This window comes from Rattus norvegicus, chromosome 7 (genome assembly GCF_036323735.1).
Source record: "Rattus norvegicus strain BN/NHsdMcwi chromosome 7, GRCr8, whole genome shotgun sequence".
In the NCBI taxonomy this organism is placed as follows: Eukaryota; Metazoa; Chordata; class Mammalia; order Rodentia; family Muridae; genus Rattus; species Rattus norvegicus.
In genome coordinates, this window is record NC_086025.1 from 12,890,493 (window position 1) to 12,908,945 (window position 18,453).

Consider the following 18,453-nt stretch of genomic DNA (forward strand, 5'->3'; position numbering starts at 1 on the left):
CTGGACTGCCTATGAACATAAGGCCAACACCATCTGGACCTATTTTTGCTTTTATGACATTATCAAAACACAAATATTTCTTACAAGATACATTGAATACTGTTCTCCAAGAAAAGCAATATATCTCAATTTTGGTGGAATTTTGTTTTGATAAAGCCAATACAAAATGAAAACAAAGTTGAAAATGCACTCAGCCTACTGAATTTCAAACATAAGGTAATACTTGACTATGTCCAATCACCTCTATTAGTTATGATTGGGAAAGATAAACCAGCATAATGTCAACTTTAAAATATGTTGAACAACTCATGTAATTCCTTGGACATTCAGCAGTATGTAGTATGTTATTGTGTCCTGAACAGGTAGCACATAGGCTGTGCTGTTGCTGGATGCTACTGGCTAGCATCATGAGAAAGTACACTGCTTATTACTTCCCCAGATTTAGAAAATAGAAGATATCTCCTGTCCAATATATTTGTTCCACAGCATTTTAATGAGAAAAACTCACAACAAAGACTACCATAGACCCATGATTGTTCTTGTCTCAGTTGAGAGTATTAATACACTTCTTAGTATGCTCGTGATATTTCTTAAATTTCTTCTGTCGGTCTAACCAGGGAAACAATCTAGGAAGAGACAGCATCAGTTAGAGCATTTTATTTGAAGTAAAAGGATAGGATGTAGGGAGAGATTTCAGAAGCATCAGCGTTAACACAAGAGAGCTGGAGTAATGATTCAGTGATTAGGAGTACTGTTCTTGCAGAGGATTGAAGTCCAGTTCCCAGTACCCGTGGGAGCACCAGGCACATATGTGGGAACTTGTACACGAGCAGGCAAAACACTCTCGCAAACAAATCTAGTGTTTAAGATTAAGGCAAGAATGGTAATCTTTCCGACTGATAGCTCTATGTAATAAAACCGCCTGCGTACAAAACGGATATGTAGAAGACTTACAAAAGGAAGGTGTCTCCGACTCAGTCTCTTGGAACTTGGACCTAAGTCTAACTGGCACATTTCCAACTTTATTTAGTTTTCTACTTGAATAAACCATCTCCTGTATTATTCAGGGGTCTCGGTGCACATCATTGCTTGGAGACAAGAACCTAGAAATTACAGTGAGGGCTCTCCAAAGTCAGAATTGCACCCTTTACAGCTGATGGACAGCGAGCTAGAAGGTAAAATCAGAATGCCTTCAGATTGCTTCCTTAGCAACAGCATCCATTACAGCACTATTCTTTCCTTTTTTGAACACTTGAAAATGGTGATCAAGTTTCCACGAGAGTCTCTAAGTCATCCTTTCCTGTCCAGGGGTTTTTGGATGTTTGGCAGTGAAGAGGACTGAAACTTCTCTCCTGTACAACAGAATATTTACTCAAGGCAAACAAGCTTGTGAATTGGCCACAAGCTGTTAGGTCCACACCTTAAATTGATGTAGCTGCCCTAGAGAGTCTGTACCTTTAAACTGGGGGAGGACTGAACAGATCAACAACCCTAGGCAAACCTGGGAATGTGCAAGGCCAAGATTCCTCCCCTCTTAGACTCATGCTTCAAGGATACATTGACTTAAACATGCAGCGAGCCAGCCACATGGCCAGAGATAATGGTGCCCATTTAGGAGTGGCTGTGATGATCCTAGTTAAAAAGCAAAACAAACAAACAAATAAACAAACAAACAAACAAACAAAAAACCCGATAATGCTTCCATGGTTACCCAGGGGACCAGAAGCCCCATCCACCAGTCTGCACTCTGCTAGCACTCTTTTTACCAACCCCCACCTTCTCTCTCTCTCTCTCTCTCTCTCTCTCTCTCTCTCTCTCTCTCTCTCTCTCTCTCTCTCTCTCCCCACCAGAGCTCTGTAGGGACTACAGGAATGAGTATGGTAGATTTAGACAGGGCTCTGAGGCCAACCAGCACTGTGGCAGCTTTTCCCTAAGTCCTCCATCTGTGATCTTCCTGGGACACCCCCAGGAACCCACTCCTGTTCCAGGAGTAAAGGGGGGTTGCTGTCATTGCATCTTCCTGCCATCTTCCAACACTGCTTCTCTTGGTTTTACAATTTGGTCATCGGGACAACCCCCCCCCCCCCGCCCCCGCATGGAAAGGATTTAGTTTAGAACCCATCTCAGTGAGATGCGAGCAGCAACACAGCAATGTGGGAAGGGAAGCTAAAGCAAATGCTCTCTGAAAGTTAATACCTGAGACCATCTGTGGGAAATGATGCAAGTCAGGGTTTGACAATAGGTTCTTCCGATTGTGGTTCCCTCAGAACCACGAGTGAACTGGCTCCCTACTCACCTGCGATTCCTTAAATCTGTTATCCCTTTTCTGCTCTCAAATTCTTGTCTATTTACTGTAGGCAAGACATTGTTTTGAGCATGAGGCCCAAAGAACAACCCCCACTTACCCACTTGTACCTTTAATGGTGACATCAAACAAATAGACAAATATTGGACCCATGTCACAGTGAATTAAATGAACAGGTGGGCAAGTGATGCACTCAGGAGACAGAGGCAGATGATTCTCTGAGTTTGAGGTCAGCTGCTTCACAAAGTGACCCCCAGGACAGACAAGGTTACATAATAAGTTAGGAGAAGAAACAAAGATGTTAATCTTTGCATTCAACTCCCCTCCCTCAGATCCAGGATGCTGGAGGGGTCCTGGCCACAGATAATGGGGAAAAGTTCACTAAAGTCTTTGTCTTGGAGAGGGAGACAAGTCAGAAAATCATCCGTCTTAAATGTTTAAGTGAAAAATATATTAATTTTCCTAACGCCTCTTTCCTTTATCTGTCTGCCAGCCAAGGAGCTATCAAATTCCTAGTTCCAAAGTATCAATAATGTCCTTCTTTAGTCAGGAATGCTGGAAGGGAACTCTGGCTTCTTATCTTTTCCTAAATGTGCACCCCTACTTGAAGGGTATATGTAAGGGTGAAGACTAAAACTCCCACCCAGACGTTAATAACGTCTTCTGTTGAACAGCTTTGGAACTTACAGATATCCAAATAAATGCTCATCATATCCAATTTCAGCCCATCTCCTAAATAATATTAGGGCTACCTTTCAGAACTGCACAGCAGCAATACAGCTTATTAAGAAAAATCTAGTTCCTTATGGTCAACAAAATAAAATTTCTAGCCAAATTCACTTGTGCCTGTCAATAAGCTGACCAGTGGACCATACCTCAGAGAGGTAGGCTCACCCCTAGGAAGGTGGGCTCACCTTAAGTCATGCTAAAGAGTTATGTAGAAAACTATCCCTTTAACAAGATGCTATATTTTTCCTCACCAGAATTTCTACTCCCTAGTGTAGACCATACCAGCCTCTCTGAGGTTCAGCCCACCTTTCTGACTCATGATCTGAGAAAGATATAACTTTTAATTTTTATTTCAAATATTGGTCATACCTAAGTATCTGCTTGTTACCATCTTGATGGGGCTTGTTTTCTCTGCCAGTTAAAGAAGGAAAAGGAAAGAAAATTCTCAGTGCAACAAGTAGCAATAGGGGGAATTTAAGACACTGCAGGCAGAATCAGCTGTAAAGAAAGGCTCTTATAATAGTAAGGAAACAGATATACAGGAAGGGAGGGGCACACAGAAAGACCCTTTGCAAAGCAAGAGGGCAGGGATCTGAAAGTTTTGAAGAGTCTTTTCTAGCTCAAGGATGTTCAGTTTGAACAAAGACAGGAAAACTGATAGGACCGTATTTTGGGGTAAACATATCTATTTGTGGTGCTGAACTTGTGGTACCTGTTCTCAGGCAATGGTCCCTATTGGTAGGATTAAAAGCACAGTAGGCCTTTTAAACCTTTGTAAGTTTGTCATTTTTATTATCTATTTGTGCTCCCCTTCCCCCATTTTTTTTAAATCTGTCTATCAAGGATCACTCTAACTCTTAATCTCTAGCTTTGGGTTTCCTTACCTTTCCCATTAAGGTACCCTCTCTGCCATGTGACTGCATGTCTCTGCGTGGCTGACCTCCAGGTAGCTGTAACTCAAATGCTATGGCTGTTTTTCTCCTCCACTCCTATTCCAGCAGCTGTAGTGGGGATTGTCCTTTGAAATTCTAATAAAATTGCTTTTATTGGCAGAGCAAACAAACTGGCCCCTGCATTCCTGGAGAACCTTATGATTGCTGCCATGTAACTGCACTTTTCATGTACATCGAAATATATCGAATAACTGTTTTCTCTTGGCATATTTTTCTTTTCATGGCTGAAAATGAGAAAATGAAAAAAGACTGAGTGAAAGGTAGAGGAAAACTTTTGCTACGATGCAAACATCAAGTTTCTCATGTGTGGCACTAGATCTCTTCTTTTTCAGTAGGCCTGCCCTGGCTGGACATCCCTTTTTCTCTGTGGCGGGCCTAGGAACCCTTTCTTTAAGGTTGTATCCATGGTACACTAAATCTGACTTTAAGCAGACTCCGGACTTAATTTCCAGGGGGACGAAGCGGGAAAGGCCTTCTTTGGAAAAACCAAGTCTAAATTCTGTTTAAAATGCAATTATCAAGATTAGCGGATTTCTACCAGGGTTGTGAGAGTTACGGCTGCAATATGGCAGTTGTGCCCCACTTAGAAAAGAGTTTACCACAAGCTTCACGTAGGGGGTGGGGTGGCTCTGATCGCTTATCCAATTAGTATCTCAGAGCTCAACACGAGCTATCCAATCAGAGCGCCGATTGGTGGAGCGTACGTTCCTCACCGGCCATCTCTTTTACTTGCCAGGCCATTGTGGTGATACTGTCCTGTCAGCTGAGGGAGTCACAGGCGGCCGTTCAGGGTTCGTGCTGTGCGGTTGCCAACACTAGGATCATTGTTCGGGCCCCAGGAAGCTTTGGGCCCAGATATGGTAAACGTCCCTGCGGCCAGCTGTCCAATCAGGAACGCCGGCAGAAAGCGGATATGCCCCATCCGCCATCTTTCTTCCTGGCACGTACTGGTCAGCTGCGAGGGCTGCGCCTATGGTCCTCTTTGGCTCGGTAACAGCGGACCTCTGGATCCCTCTTGAAACCACAAGAGGGCCAGAGAGCAGACGTGGTGAATGTCGGAGCAAGTGTAGGAGGCGCCGGGTCTTCCCCGGGTAGATGCCTCAGTCCTACGTCCCACCTTGCTTTGGGTGCTGCCGGACTCATGGTTTCTCTGCTCTCTAGCTGGCGGGACCCCAGCGGCCTACGCTGATTCTTGTAGAATCCTGTGCTCCTGTCTCTCCAGCCAGACATCTCCTGAGAAGTATATGTAGTTGAGTACTTAGCACATGCGAGATGATGAATGCGAGATGGTGAGACCAATTTGGATTATATCTCACGTTCTGGGCCAGCCAGAGCTAGAGTGTCTCAAAAACCAAACCAGAACAAACCAAACCAAAGTGATGTCGACATCCAGTGTTTTCAAATTAGTTAACTTGGGAATAGATTAAGAAACCCCATATCCGGCCAGGTGTCCTGGTGCATTATAATACATTAAAACCCTCCTTTACAGTGATTTGTTCTACTTTCACTGGAGTAAAGGAAATTTGAGTAAAATAACGGGAACCATATTTACTAAATTTTTGCTTACCAATTACCATAAAAAATGCCTAGTTTTGTCTGGTGTGGTAGCCCATGTCTTTAATCTTAGTATTCAGAAGACTGAGGCAGGTGGATTTCTGTGTTTTAAGGCCAGATGTAGAGAGTTCAGGCCTGAAATTCCAGCTACCTAAGAGACTAAAGCAGTATGGCAAGGCTAAAGCTTGTGCAGGCTGTAGAATGGATGGACTATAGTGGCAGAGAATATTTGCTTGAACTAGATTCAATACCTAGCACCATATGCAAAACAAAATATTTTTGAACATGAATGGAATAAATACTTTGCAGGATGTCTGGAAGACAGGTAATACAAAATCTCTGGTATTCCAATGGAGTTATTAATAAAACTGAGTCACATTTGCTTGTCTGGAACTTACTGTGAAGACCAGACAGGCCTGGAAATCATAGAGATTTTCCTGCCTGTGCTTCCAGAGTGCTGGGAATAAAGCTATATACCACAAAACTCGGCGAAGAGTTTTTTAATACCCATGTACAAATGCCTAATGTCACCAGTCATCTGGGAAGTTAATTCTGAAACCACAGCATAACAGGATAAGGTAGCATAGCTTGTAATCCCAACTCTTGGAAGGAAAGAACATCACAAGTTTGAGGCTAGCCTGGGTTGCATATTAAGACCCCATTTCAAAACAAAACAAAACAACACATAACAAACAACCATAGCCAGAGACCAGCTGGTAGATGAACAGACACTGCCAAAGCTGCCCAGCTTGCATGTGGGCAAGGATACACCACAGTGGGAGCCATGGGTATGACCCGCAATATAACTGAAAGAATATACCCCAGAGCCACAGTTCCGCTTCTAGAAATTTATGGCGAAGTTCCCATGTGTCCTAAATAAGAATCTAAGGACAAAGTGGGACATTTAGTGCTGTCAACAGGGTGATTTAAGTCAGCCATCCATTTGTAAAATTAAAGAAGGATGTTAAAGAGAGCAAATGACGACAGGTGATAGAAGTTGGAGGTCATTTTTTTCAGTCTAGAGGTGGTGTCACACACTTTTAATCACAGTTTTTGGGAGGCAGAGGCAGGTGGCTCTCTCAAGTTCAAGGTCAGCCTGGTCTACATAGAGAGACTGTCTCAAAAAAAAAAAAGTTGGGTTTTTTCTTCTCAGTGCACATTCCGAGTGTAAATAAGTGAGAGTACCATCATTTCTGTTACCATATTAGACATCCACATAGCAAGTTCCAGATCAGCCAGAGATACATAGAGAGACCTTGTCTCAAAAAACAAAAACAACAACAACAAAAACCCCAAACAAACAAAACATTTGAAAGAATGGTTTATTTACTTCAGAAGTCCAGGTTATAGTCTATCGATGCCGAGAGCTCCCAGTAATGTCACCCACTTTTAGGCTGGGTTTCCTTACATCAATTAACAGAACCAAGACACTCCCTCACAGATATGGCCATAGACAACCCAATATGGATAGACCACAACAGATTTTTGAAATATTGACAAAGCTAACCAACACAGTTCCCTTAAGCAGAATGTTGGCATGAAAGAAATGGACATTGAAGGCGGCTGTACTGATGAGATTTTTGATAAGTGACGATCTCTGATTAGAAACAGGAAATTGCCATCCTCACTACAAAGTGACTAAAAGGCTGAGTTGTTTCTGTGTCCCAGGGCAGTATGGAGAACAGAACTTCCGAGTGAGGAACTGTTATATTTGGAATAAAAGGTGTCTCAGCTACAGTGTTTGGGTGACTATATAGCTTCCCTTACTGGTAAATGAAAATGAAGATGTGAATGCTCCATGGTGTGACTGAGGAGAAGGGTTTTACTGTAGAAATGAGAGAGTTTAGCCAGATGCATCTGGACAGGTCCAGACTGAACCTGGCCATTGGGCGCGGGGTGGGGAGCTAAGGAAGAGATGAGAAACAAGAGGGCAAAAAGGCCAAGGTCAAGCCAGCCAGAAACCAAAAGGCCAAAGAGGTTTGAATAGGATCAGAAGCTGGGGGAAAGGAAGCCCTTCTCCAGTAAGCCATTAACTTCTAATAGTTCTTCAGGAAACGTGGGGCCTAACAATGGAATGTTGAGAGGCCCATTGTGCAGGTAACTATAGCTGCTTGGAGTTCACAAGCTCAACAGCTGTATCATGTCCAAAGCACAGCACTCATAACATTGTTTTCCATCCTCCAATGCTGGTGTTTTTGTTTTTCTTTTTTTATGATGTTCTCCATGCCTTGGAGGGGTGACGGGGCAAATATTTAAGAGTTACTTATACTCAGAACTTGGACCACTTATGAATTTCTGTATTAAACATCACCAGCTGCACACAGAAGCTTCTTTGGCCAGCATAAATCTTGACAGCAGCACTAATCTATGAGTATAAACATAAATATTTATAAGACAGCTTGACATCATGTCTATATAGCAAAACAATAGGTCTATGACCTCTCCATCTAAGGGCTTTTGAGTTCCCTTCAGGAACAGTCTCAAATACAATCAGAAAATTGTGACCACCATAACTTCCATGCCACTATTATACCAATGGGTACATTTTGACTGGCAAATTGCCGCTAGGTTGTGACTTCGTTTTTCTGTTTCCTGCAACCGAAGGGTGTGTTTTCAGCAGTTGAGTCCAGCCGTTTAGTTCTTGTGGTCAACCAAAAACAGGCCTCAGGCTAGCTAGAAGCCTAGGAAGCATGTATAAGATGTGTCTAAGGATGTGGGAACTGTCAATTCAGGAGCATTGGTGGGCGGGGCGGAAGTCCTTTGCCCGCCATCTTTCTTCCTGGCACGACCATACTTGAGCAGCGGTCCTGTCAGCTGAAGAAGCCTTGGGGCCTCAGTCGCCGTGGCCCGGAGACCTTTGGCCCTAGGAGCCGGGGGGTGAGGCCGCAGGAGTCTCCAGGAACAGACATGGTGAGCGTGAGCCGGGTGTGTGAGGTGGGCGGGCCTCCCGTAAGTCCTCGATCTGAGGCAGACACCGTCCCCCTACCCGCGGGGGTGGTATAGCTCTCAATCCTTGGCTCCTTGAGCCGATGGGACTCCATCGTTTTATCACCCGGTTTTCTATCGGCAGCTCCGTCCTCGCTGTGCCGGGTCCCCTCACGTTGTGGGGCCCGCCAGAGAGTCCTGTGGGATCTTTCGCCGTTATGTGGACTGTGGACTGCTGTGGTGTTGCATTCAGGTCTCTGTTGTCTGCAGCAGTCGTTTTCCTGGGAACCTTTCAGATTCATGAGTAGGCTCATCTGAAGTCTCGACCTTGCTGCCGCTGCAGCCTAGTGACTTGTAGAGTGGAATAGAAATCTTCATGTATCCTGGCGCTTCCTCACACTGCCCAACTCATTAGAATCCACACGTAACCGTTTGCGCAGTTTGAGTAGGAGATGTGTGCCCCTCTCTGACGTCATTGTTATAGACCTTTGACGGGTCATTCATTGATGGTGATTTTAAGATTATTTACTAATCGGAGGAAGGCTTGACTGTGGAAAGTAATGCAATAGCAACAAGCGCAAACTCTTAAGGCCTTGTGTATTCCAGTAATTAGGCGGAAAGGGGCTTAAAGCTTATATTCTACCCCAAGCAAACTAGGGTAGAGAAGGAAAGGGAAGGGAGTTTGACCCGAGGTCATCCTGTTGTTTGGGTGACTATAATGGGAAGATTGTATGTTGATTTTTACTGAGAGTGGCTCAGAGATGGCACCTGTGGAAGAACCAGCGTGGTTGGAGGAAAAAAACTAGGAAGTTTGCTTAATAGTTTTTCCCTGTTCTATTCAGCCATACATCTTTGGGACTTATGGACATTTGGATTTTTTTTTTCTTTTTTAAAATTTTATTTGTTTTATATGTGTTTTGGCAGTGTATATGTATGTGCACTACATGCATACCTGGTGGCCACAGAGACCAGAAGATGCCTTTTCTTCTGGGACTGGAGTTACAGGTGGCTCTGGGCTGCCGTCCACTTGGTGCTGATGAGTCAAACTTGGCTCTTCTGGAAGAGCAGCCGTGCTCTTAGCCACTGAACCATCTCTCCAGCCTGTGGCAAATGGGCATTTATCAAGTTTGTGTCTGGGTTGGTCATAGATTTAAAGGGACAGGCCTGGAAGTAACACTGTCTAAGTGTAAGGGGGAAAGTGTTTCTTGAGTACACAAGTATTGTGAGACAGAAGGCCTCAGACTGCCAGGATTACATGCTCGGGTGCAACTCGAGCTTCAGCTGCTTCTGTTTCCCACCAGTGTATAACGAGCATGTGGGACAGTCAGAGTATAATTTGTACCTGCTGAGAATGTCTATATTGGGCAGTATGAGAGAAATTACCTCAAGAGCGGGATTTATCATTTTCACAGTCTATTTCCGTATAATCTTAAAAGTTGGACAGTGTCCAAGATTCTGCCGAGGACAGGTGACCTTTGACTTTGCTGAACAGTAGGAATGCCTTTGAATGTTTTCCTTTTCTTTATATATCTTTTAATTTATTTTTTCTGGAGACTGGAGCTCACTATGTATTCTTGGCTAGCTAGCCTAGAACTCATTATGTAGACCAAGCTCATCTGAAATGCCTACGTCTGCCTCTTGAGTGCAGGGATTAAAAGCATGCATGCTACTTTTGTTCTTTCAGGCAACATTAACCTCATGCTAATTAGACATTTAGAGTGCTAACCTTCTGTCACTTTAGGATGGGGAGAAGTGACTGGACAGAGTACATAGATCCTTGGGCTGGCATCTGCAGTGAGACAAGACAGTAGACTGGGACTGAGCCTTAAAACCGTCAGGATTTATTTAAGGATCCATTTACTTTTGTGTGTAACTGTTTGTATGCGTACATGTGTGTATATATCTCATGTGTGGTGGCCATTGCCCACAGTGGCCAACAAATGGCATCAGATGTCCTGGAACTGGATGTGAGGATAGTTGTAGGACCCCATGTGGGTGCCGAGAAGCAAACCCTGGTCCTCTTCAAGAGCACAGTGTTCTTAACCACTGAGCCATGCCTCTTGCCACTCTAGCCTTTACATCAATATTCTCTCTCTTCCTCCCTCCCTCCTTCTCTCCCTCCTTCCCTTCCTCACCCTCTCTCCGTTTGTTCTCTTCTTCCACCACAAGGGTTCTAGGGATCTAGCTTAGGTCTTTAGGTTTGGCGGCAAGCACCTTTAGTCCTGCTGCGCCATCTTACTGGCTGGAACCTGTCAGGATCGTGCCAAGTGTAGGTGTCAGGTTGTAGGACATCCTACTGCTATTAGAGAATCTGGTAATGGCACTGATAGCATAAAATGCCAGCAAAATTGAGGCTCCTCACTAACTGTAGTTGTTTGACCACTACTTTGAATTGATGTTGTACAGTAAAGAAGCTGTTAACACTGAAAACAGGGCAAAGTTGGATGACGTTTCCAGTGACATTTTCCAGACGCTCAGGATTTCCTGATTCACTAGAATGAAGCACCATGGCCGGCACCTACATAGTGACCATGGTGTCTAAGCACAGAGGTCGGTGCATCCTGTGAACTAAACATGAAATAGGCTGTTTCTCTGATATCACCTTTTGTTTTCCTTGCAGAATTGCGTCTCTATAAAATAAAAGTCTACAAAACTGCTTCAAATTTCTTTTGTGATTTGAGTATAAAATGGTGATATTTCAGTTCTGTGTATGAGTACACACTTGCAAGCCATGCATTCACAGGAGGCTGAGGCAGGGATGTTGTCATGAGGTTGAGGACGACTTGATGTGTATAGTAAAGTCAAGTTCAGCAAGTGCTCCAGGGTGAGACCCTGACTCAATACTCTCTCCTATGCAAAGAATACAAATTTTAGAAGTTGGTGATGTTTGTTCCTGGTCAGATGATGAGCAGATAAGAGTGCTGAGGTCTGAGGAAGTAAAGGAGTCACAGGATAGACATTTATGGAGGCAGCTTTCCCCTCCCTCCTTTACAGGGGCACAGAGATTAAACCCAGATCACCAGATTTTCATGGCAAACTACTGAACCTAAAGACCCTTAAAATAAGGTATTAGTTAGCAATCACTTTGAATGACAGCATGTGTGTTCCCATGCGGTCACACTACTGGTGATCAAATAGGCCCTGGCCACTTCCAGAAGCTCCCTTTAATTTATTCAGCTCTTTATGTAGAGGGTTTCTCATCTTCTCTTCTCTTACAGTTTTATAAATTACACCAAGTGACATTTCTTTTTTTTTTTCTTTTTTTTTTCTTTTTTTTTTTTTCGGGGCTGGGGATTGAACCCAGGACCTTGCGCTTCCTAGGCAAGCGCTCTACCACTGAGCCAAATCCCCAACCCCACCAAGTGACATTTCATTTGGTTTTACCTCCTTTGAATTTTGGATGAAATAGTGCAGTTAATATTGTTTTAAACATTGTGGTTTCTTTGTCCAAGTCATATTGGTATTGGTAACTGAATTGGTAATAAAACCAGCCCACCATCTCATTTCTCTGCGTGTTGGAATTGGCTATCTTATTTGGAATTGTTAATTGGGACGGTTCTGTATTTGTTTATTTTGTTGCTTCTTTGTTCATATTTTTTGTCCCCAGGTGCATAGTTTGTTTTTACACAATGAGAAAATGTAGGTGATTTTTTCAACTATGGGTAAAGTCAAGTTTAGCAAGATATTTTGTACTTTTATAGGTGTGTATTGTGATTTAACAACACTTCAGATAACCCAGTTTATTGACTAGCATTAAATACAATAGCAGGCATAATTTATGATTTATGTTATAAGATTAGCTTTGACATTGAGCATTTTTTATGTAACTCTTCATGTTTTATGAGTCTCTGTCTTTACGTATTTGTCTCTCATCTGTTTTTCCTCATTGTTCTGTATGAACAGTATTATGTTTTAATTACAGATTTAATTATATGGTTCAGTTGTGTACAGATTTAGTTGTATCTAGACAAGTATTAGGATAATGTTGCATAACCTTACTAAAATTGCCTATTGCTTTTAGGTTTTTATTTGTCCTTTGGGATTTTCTGCACAGATCATGATCTTATTTGTGAAGAAAATCAGTTTTATTCCTTCTCAATACCAGTTTCCTGTATTATTTTTTCTTGTTTTTTTTTTCATCTATTTTTATGACCCTTGTATGTTAGTTTGTTTAGCTGATGGATTCTACACTTGATCTTAGCCAAAAGGCCGAGAAGCGCTAGGTGATGGATTCTACAAAGTTATTTTTGTGTATCTCTCAGAGCTGCCTATTTACAGCAGTCACTACTGGGAAGCACTCGTGGGTGTTGTGGCCGAGGTAGGTAGATTTCTGGGAAGCGAGCCTGTCTTATATAGCGAGATTGTGTGTTCTGGGACAGCCAGGGCTATGCAGCGGAGTTCCAGGGTATAACTCCATTTCCTCACTGATAAAAATTAATGTTATTTCTTGAGAAACTATGTTTATTCACCAAAGACGTATATCTGATTTTCCTTCCTTGTTATCTTACTATGCTGTCATGGCTAGATGAAACTCATGGAGAGATCAGTAATTGTTGCTTCTGTTTCTATACCTGGAAGAGATTGTGGGGGATTGATACCATTTTCATGAAGTATTAGAATACTGCGCTGCTTTCTCTCTCCTATTTGGGATGCTTACTTCATACTATTGCAGTTTCTTTAATATATGCAGCGCTATCCATATTCTTTGTCTTCTTGTAGTTTTATCAGTAGTTGCTTTCTAGGGATCATTTTACTTCATCTTGTATTACATTTATGTACAGAACTTCAGTAAATCTCATGATTTTAATAATGTTCACTGGGTTAGCATGAGCGGCACTCTTCTCATTGTCCATTATAGTAGTTACTTTTCTGGTTCCTGTGAGAAAACACCTGATAAGAAATAAATTAAGGGAAGAAGGGTTTATGTTGGTTTCCATTTGGAAGGAATACAGCAGAGCAGGAAAGGCACAGTGGCCGCTGGTCACTTTCTGTCCTCAGGAAGCAGACAAGCAGCAAGAAGTGGAACCAACTATAAAACCACAAGGCCTTCCCCTAGGAAGCCACTTCACTTCCTCAGGGTTTGACAACCTTTACCAACAACGCCAACAGTGTAGGACCAAGTGTTCAAACAGAAGAGTCTATTGTTGACTTCAGATTCAAACTATTGTATTCTGGTGTGAGTGTGAGTGTGAGTGTGTGTGTGTGTGTGTGTGTGTGTGTGTGTGTGTGTGTTTGTGTGAATGAAATAAAGCTTATAAATTTTGATCTCAGAATTGGATGAGAGGTAAGGAGTGGACAGTGGTCATGGTGTGATCACATGATTGATTGTCTTATCAAAGACTTGATATTTTTGGTTGTAAGGGAATTTTTTTCTTCACTTGCCATAAGAACCTAAATTTAAGCAATAAGTTACATGTGGACATCCATTTCTAAAAGGTAGTTTTCACATATAAATTAGTAATACTGCTAGGGAAATTAAATGAAATTGTTTATAAAAATGATCTACTCAGAGTCCTCTTCTCTGTTTCTGAGGTTTTGCTGTGTTTATTGCACGGAATAATTACTGAACATAATGTGTAATATGTAGCAAAATAGTAGTAGAATTGCCACTTTGTTGCTTCTTTTTTTTTTTTTTTTTTTTTTTTTTTGGTTCTTTTTTTCGGAGCTGGGGACCGAACCCAGGGCCTTGCGCTTCCTAGGTAAGCGCTCTACCACTGAGCTAAATCCCCAGCCCTTGTTGCTTCTTTTGATAGTGTACCTGTCCTGGGTGTGGGGTGTTTGGGGAGAAGGAAAAATCTACCATACACATTATCCTCATTCGGAAGAGACTGTACTTGTTAAAGTCTGTTTTCATCTTTATAGCTACAAACCTTCTTAGTTTACATAATTACAGTTATTTCCCTTGTGGGTCTGTCTCATTATGGAAATAACATTTCCCTCAGTATCCCTTCTGCCTACCATTCTGAATCTCTCCATTGTTGAGCTTTATCTATCTTCTAATAGCATTTAGTGGAGTTGCATGAGTGCACAAAATTGGTTTTTCTTGGTGTGATTAGCATCATCTTAAAAAGAATAGAGTAAGAATGCCCATCGGTAGGAGTCATATACAGCTAATGTGTCAGTCTTGGGAAGTAATGTTCTCTTGGGGGTGCCACTTGGCCCATGTCGTTTGTTATTGTATTTTGAGTTAAGATATTGAGTTAAACCTCATTGCCACATATTAGCCATACTCTACTGTGTCATCACTACATATGGATCTACCTGAAATGGCCTTTAACTGTCCTCAGTTCCTTCTTATACATTGGTCCTATAAACTTTGATTCTGGAGACAATGTTCAGAGGGGAAATGGGTAGCACTCTCAAATTACGGAGAAATTTTTTTTTTTTTTTAAACTGTATAGTATAGTTCAGGAATCCTGTGAGATTTGTGGAACTGATAAGGAAAACTACAGTGGAAGTGAATGACTTGCTGTTATTTGGCATGAGCAGTAGACAGAGCAAGTTGCCAGAACCACGGAGGCACTGCAAAGTGCCAATCCCTACCCCCACCCCCAACTTCCTGCACTAGATGCTCACTGAAGTTTTTATAGCAAGTTGCATGGTGCTTTTTTTTTTTGTCATATGTGTTTATTTACTGTCCAGATTCTGACAGTAAATAATCTGTCCAGTAAATAATCTGTCCAGATTGTTATTTTTTCACCCCAATCCTGGTAAGTCTCTAGGTCTGTCCCCAGAGCCTTGAAAAACAGCATACATCTGGAATTGCTTCATGTGACAGAGGGTAGGATTATCGTATTCTTCAGTCTCCCTTGTTAACAACCCATGCTCCATGCAGAATTAACTTCTCAGGATGTTTGTGTCAGAGATACTACCCCAAAGTATCCCATGTGGTACCAGACAGTCAATGTAATGGATGGGTGCCAGTATCCTGAGATGAGATTACGATGGATTGGCTGATTGCTAGAGATTCTATTGATAGGTCTCTTCTCAGGGTGGATACTAGCTATGGCACTCTGAAGATTCGGTGAACTTCGTTTAACTGTAGCTACCTTCTTAAGCTTTCTCCAAGTTCTAGATTTATTAAAGCTGTTCATCTAAGGGATGTATCCTTCTTTTGCTGTAAGACTTTGTGACCTTTCACTCAGCAGAAAGAAGATCCCATAATACAATGGTTCTCAACTTTTCTAATACTGCAACCCTTTAATACAGTTCCTCATGTTTTGGTGATTTCCAAAATAAAATTATTTTTATTGCTACTTCATAAACTATAATTTTGCTGTTATGAACCTTAATGTAAATATCTGATTATGTAGACTATCTGATGTAAGACCGACAGGTTGAGAACTGCTGCTGTAGAGGGTCCTGGAAGTATTCCCTGGCCTTAAGGGGTCCCAGCTCCATCTCATTCTGACAGGTCCCATTGGCTGATCTTGCAGCACCAGGTATGGTCAGTGCAGGGGATCCTAGCATGCGCCCCACCAAACTGTCACCAAGTGAGATTCTCACTTTGTTCCACCTTACCTTTACTAGGTTGGGTAAGCTCCTTGGACTACAGCAAGTAGGACAGACGTTAGCCCCACCCACTTTGTTCTCACCTGATACCTACTGAGGTGACAGGTGGGAGTTACCACCTATCTCCAGGGTAAGGTCCTATTCTCTGACTTCTCTCCACCTATGGCGGATGGGGTGCTAACTTACTTCCCCTGGTTCTACTCTGGGTTCTTTTCCTTCCTCCAGTGAGGCACTAAGGAACTAGCCTTGCCCACTTCTTCTTTTGTGCCTCCCTGCCTCTTGCCCCCAAGGTTCTGGTACCACTTTTTTCTTCTGTTCAGAAACTACCTTTAGACAGTTGTGTTGCTTCTTGTTCAGTGTTCATCCTTAGACACCCACCATCGCTGCTACTGTGTTTATCCTCCCTTCTGTATGCATTCTGCCCTCCAAGACGCTCAGGAAAGTGGCACTGAGGAGCAGTAGGTTGGTCACTACCCCAGCTCAGGGAAGATGGGGCTCTGCCACCTGGATAGGGCAGTTTGGACACTACTTGGAAAGAGGGGGGCCCACTGTAATAGGAAAAGGGTGTACAGACCACTTCCTCCCCTTGTTCTGTGGGAGAGGGATGACTGGTTTTTGCCCCAGCCTGGTTTTTCAGTTACTTGAATAAAAACAAAACAAAACAAAACAAACCAAAAAACCCCAAAAGAATTTTGAGGGGGTGCTATTGTGAACTCGTTGTGTTTCATCTAAAATTGTGACATCATTCCTGTCATTTCATTGTTCTTTGACATTTTCTAATTTATTTTTAAAAAGTAATGTTTGTAATTAGCTTAGTAATTACTCTCCAAAATTCCTGTGGTTACTTAATAAAGAACCCCAGTACCTTCCAGAAGTGTTCACTTAGTGCAGGCACAATAAATATATCAAATGATAACAAGTTGTGACAAAAAGGAATAATCACTCTCAGAGCAATTCAATAAAGACTCATTCACATGGCACTTTGGGAATGGTCAAGTGATCTCCTGCTGGTGATCACGTTGGATATTTTCAAGCATTCAAAAGGAAAGCAGGACTTAAGCAACTAACATATTGTGTACAGAAACTCTGGGAACATTTTAAGTCTCCACCCCTTGCTATCAGTCTGTTGAGATCCATTCCAAGAGCAATACATAGACACCAGCAAAAATCAAACTTTGGTTCAGTCATTTCTAAGAATATGTGGACTCAGGATAGCTGGTGTTAGCAGTGTGTGTACAGGACTGTCTTGAGAGGTGTTAATGTGTGTACCCCCCCCCCAAAGTCTTGCTGGATTGCAAGACGAAGCAGCATAATTGGTATTCCTTTTCTGCTATTTAACAAAGAGTTCCGATCCCATACAGGAATTGCTGTGTAAGAGGTAGAGTCATGCATGGCGAATGAGAGTGTCCTAACCTCTGAAGAGCACATACCCTGTGAACTTCTTGGAAGATGCGTCTACATTACAGTGCCGTGAATCTCATTCTTCTTCCTGATATGGCATATTTTAGGACTGTCTAACTTTTGAGGATGTGGCTGTGAACTTCACCTTGGAGGAGTGGGATTTGCTGGATCCTTCCCAGAAGCAACTCTACACAGATGTCATGCAGGAAACCTTCAAAAACCTAATTGCTATAGGTAAGGATAAGATTATTTCCTTGCTTAACCATGAGAGAGCTGTCTTGCTTGCCAATGCTGTTCATTGATTTAGAATATAAAGGGTAAATGTGGTGAATATTCCAGGCATATACATGTTATACTCTGAACTTACAGAGGTTAATATAGATTTAATAATTTTTCTGGCTCTGCGTTGTAGGACAAATTGAGGAAGGCCGGAGGAGTAAAGATGATGATGAAGAGTCTAGGAGAAGTCTGAGGTAATTTGTTCCCTGCAGATGAGAGGACTGTTGCTTAAGTATTTGGGAATGGAAGGTAGAGAGATGGCTCAGTAGATAATAACATTGCTCTTTCAGAGGACAAGATTAAATTCCCAGCACCCACCATCTATTACTCCAGTCCAGGAGACTGGGCAGCCTCCTCTAACCTCCTCAGGCACTGTATGCAGGTGTTGTGCAGACATTCATACAAGCAGAACACCTATACACATAAAAATAAATAAATAGGAAATTGTTTAAGACTGTAGAAATATTAAAAATAAACCCAACTTTAAAATAATTTAATCTCAAATAATTTTATAAAAATTCATAGAAGATTGGTGACATAATATATTAACAAGATGATACAGTTGATTTTCTGATTATTGGGGTACACAAAATTATCTTAGAATGATATGGGCTATGCAGAGACTTGAAGTGTCTGGGTTAGGGGATACCCGGGGGTCCTCCACCCTCTCAGAGGAGAAGGGGAAGAGGGCTGGGGGAGGGGCTAGGGAGGGGCTAGGGAAGGAACTGGGGAGGGGCTGGGGGAGGAGATCGGAGAGGGGGACCAGGAGTGGGTGTAAGTATGTAAAGGGAATAA

The 18,453-nt window shown here is 42.4% G+C and overlaps 1 protein-coding gene and 1 long non-coding RNA gene across 6 annotated transcripts in view; one reads left to right on the plus strand and one right to left on the minus strand.

The window, feature by feature from the left end:
• Zfp563 (zinc finger protein 563) overlaps window positions 1-18,453 on the plus strand; it is a 67,351-nt gene that overhangs the window by 41,357 nt on the left and 7,541 nt on the right. For 4 of the 5 annotated variants that reach the window (XM_063263400.1, XM_039078972.2, XM_039078971.2 and 1 more), the window contains 2 exons: window positions 17,487-17,613; window positions 17,792-17,852. In XM_063263400.1, coding sequence (XP_063119470.1) covers window positions 17,580-17,613; window positions 17,792-17,852 — 95 coding nt within the window. In that variant the 5' untranslated portion in view covers window positions 17,487-17,579. Of the gene's footprint in view, window positions 1-8,398; window positions 8,452-17,486; window positions 17,614-17,791; window positions 17,853-18,453 lie in introns of those variants that run through there. The other variant, NM_001134561.3, reaches the window with a different exon arrangement.
• LOC120093536 (uncharacterized) lies at window positions 643-6,458 on the minus strand. Its single transcript, XR_005486787.2, has 3 exons — window positions 3,919-6,458; window positions 1,558-1,632; window positions 643-856 (listed from the first exon to the last, which is right to left on the minus strand). It is a non-coding gene; the product is annotated as an uncharacterized LOC120093536 (long non-coding RNA).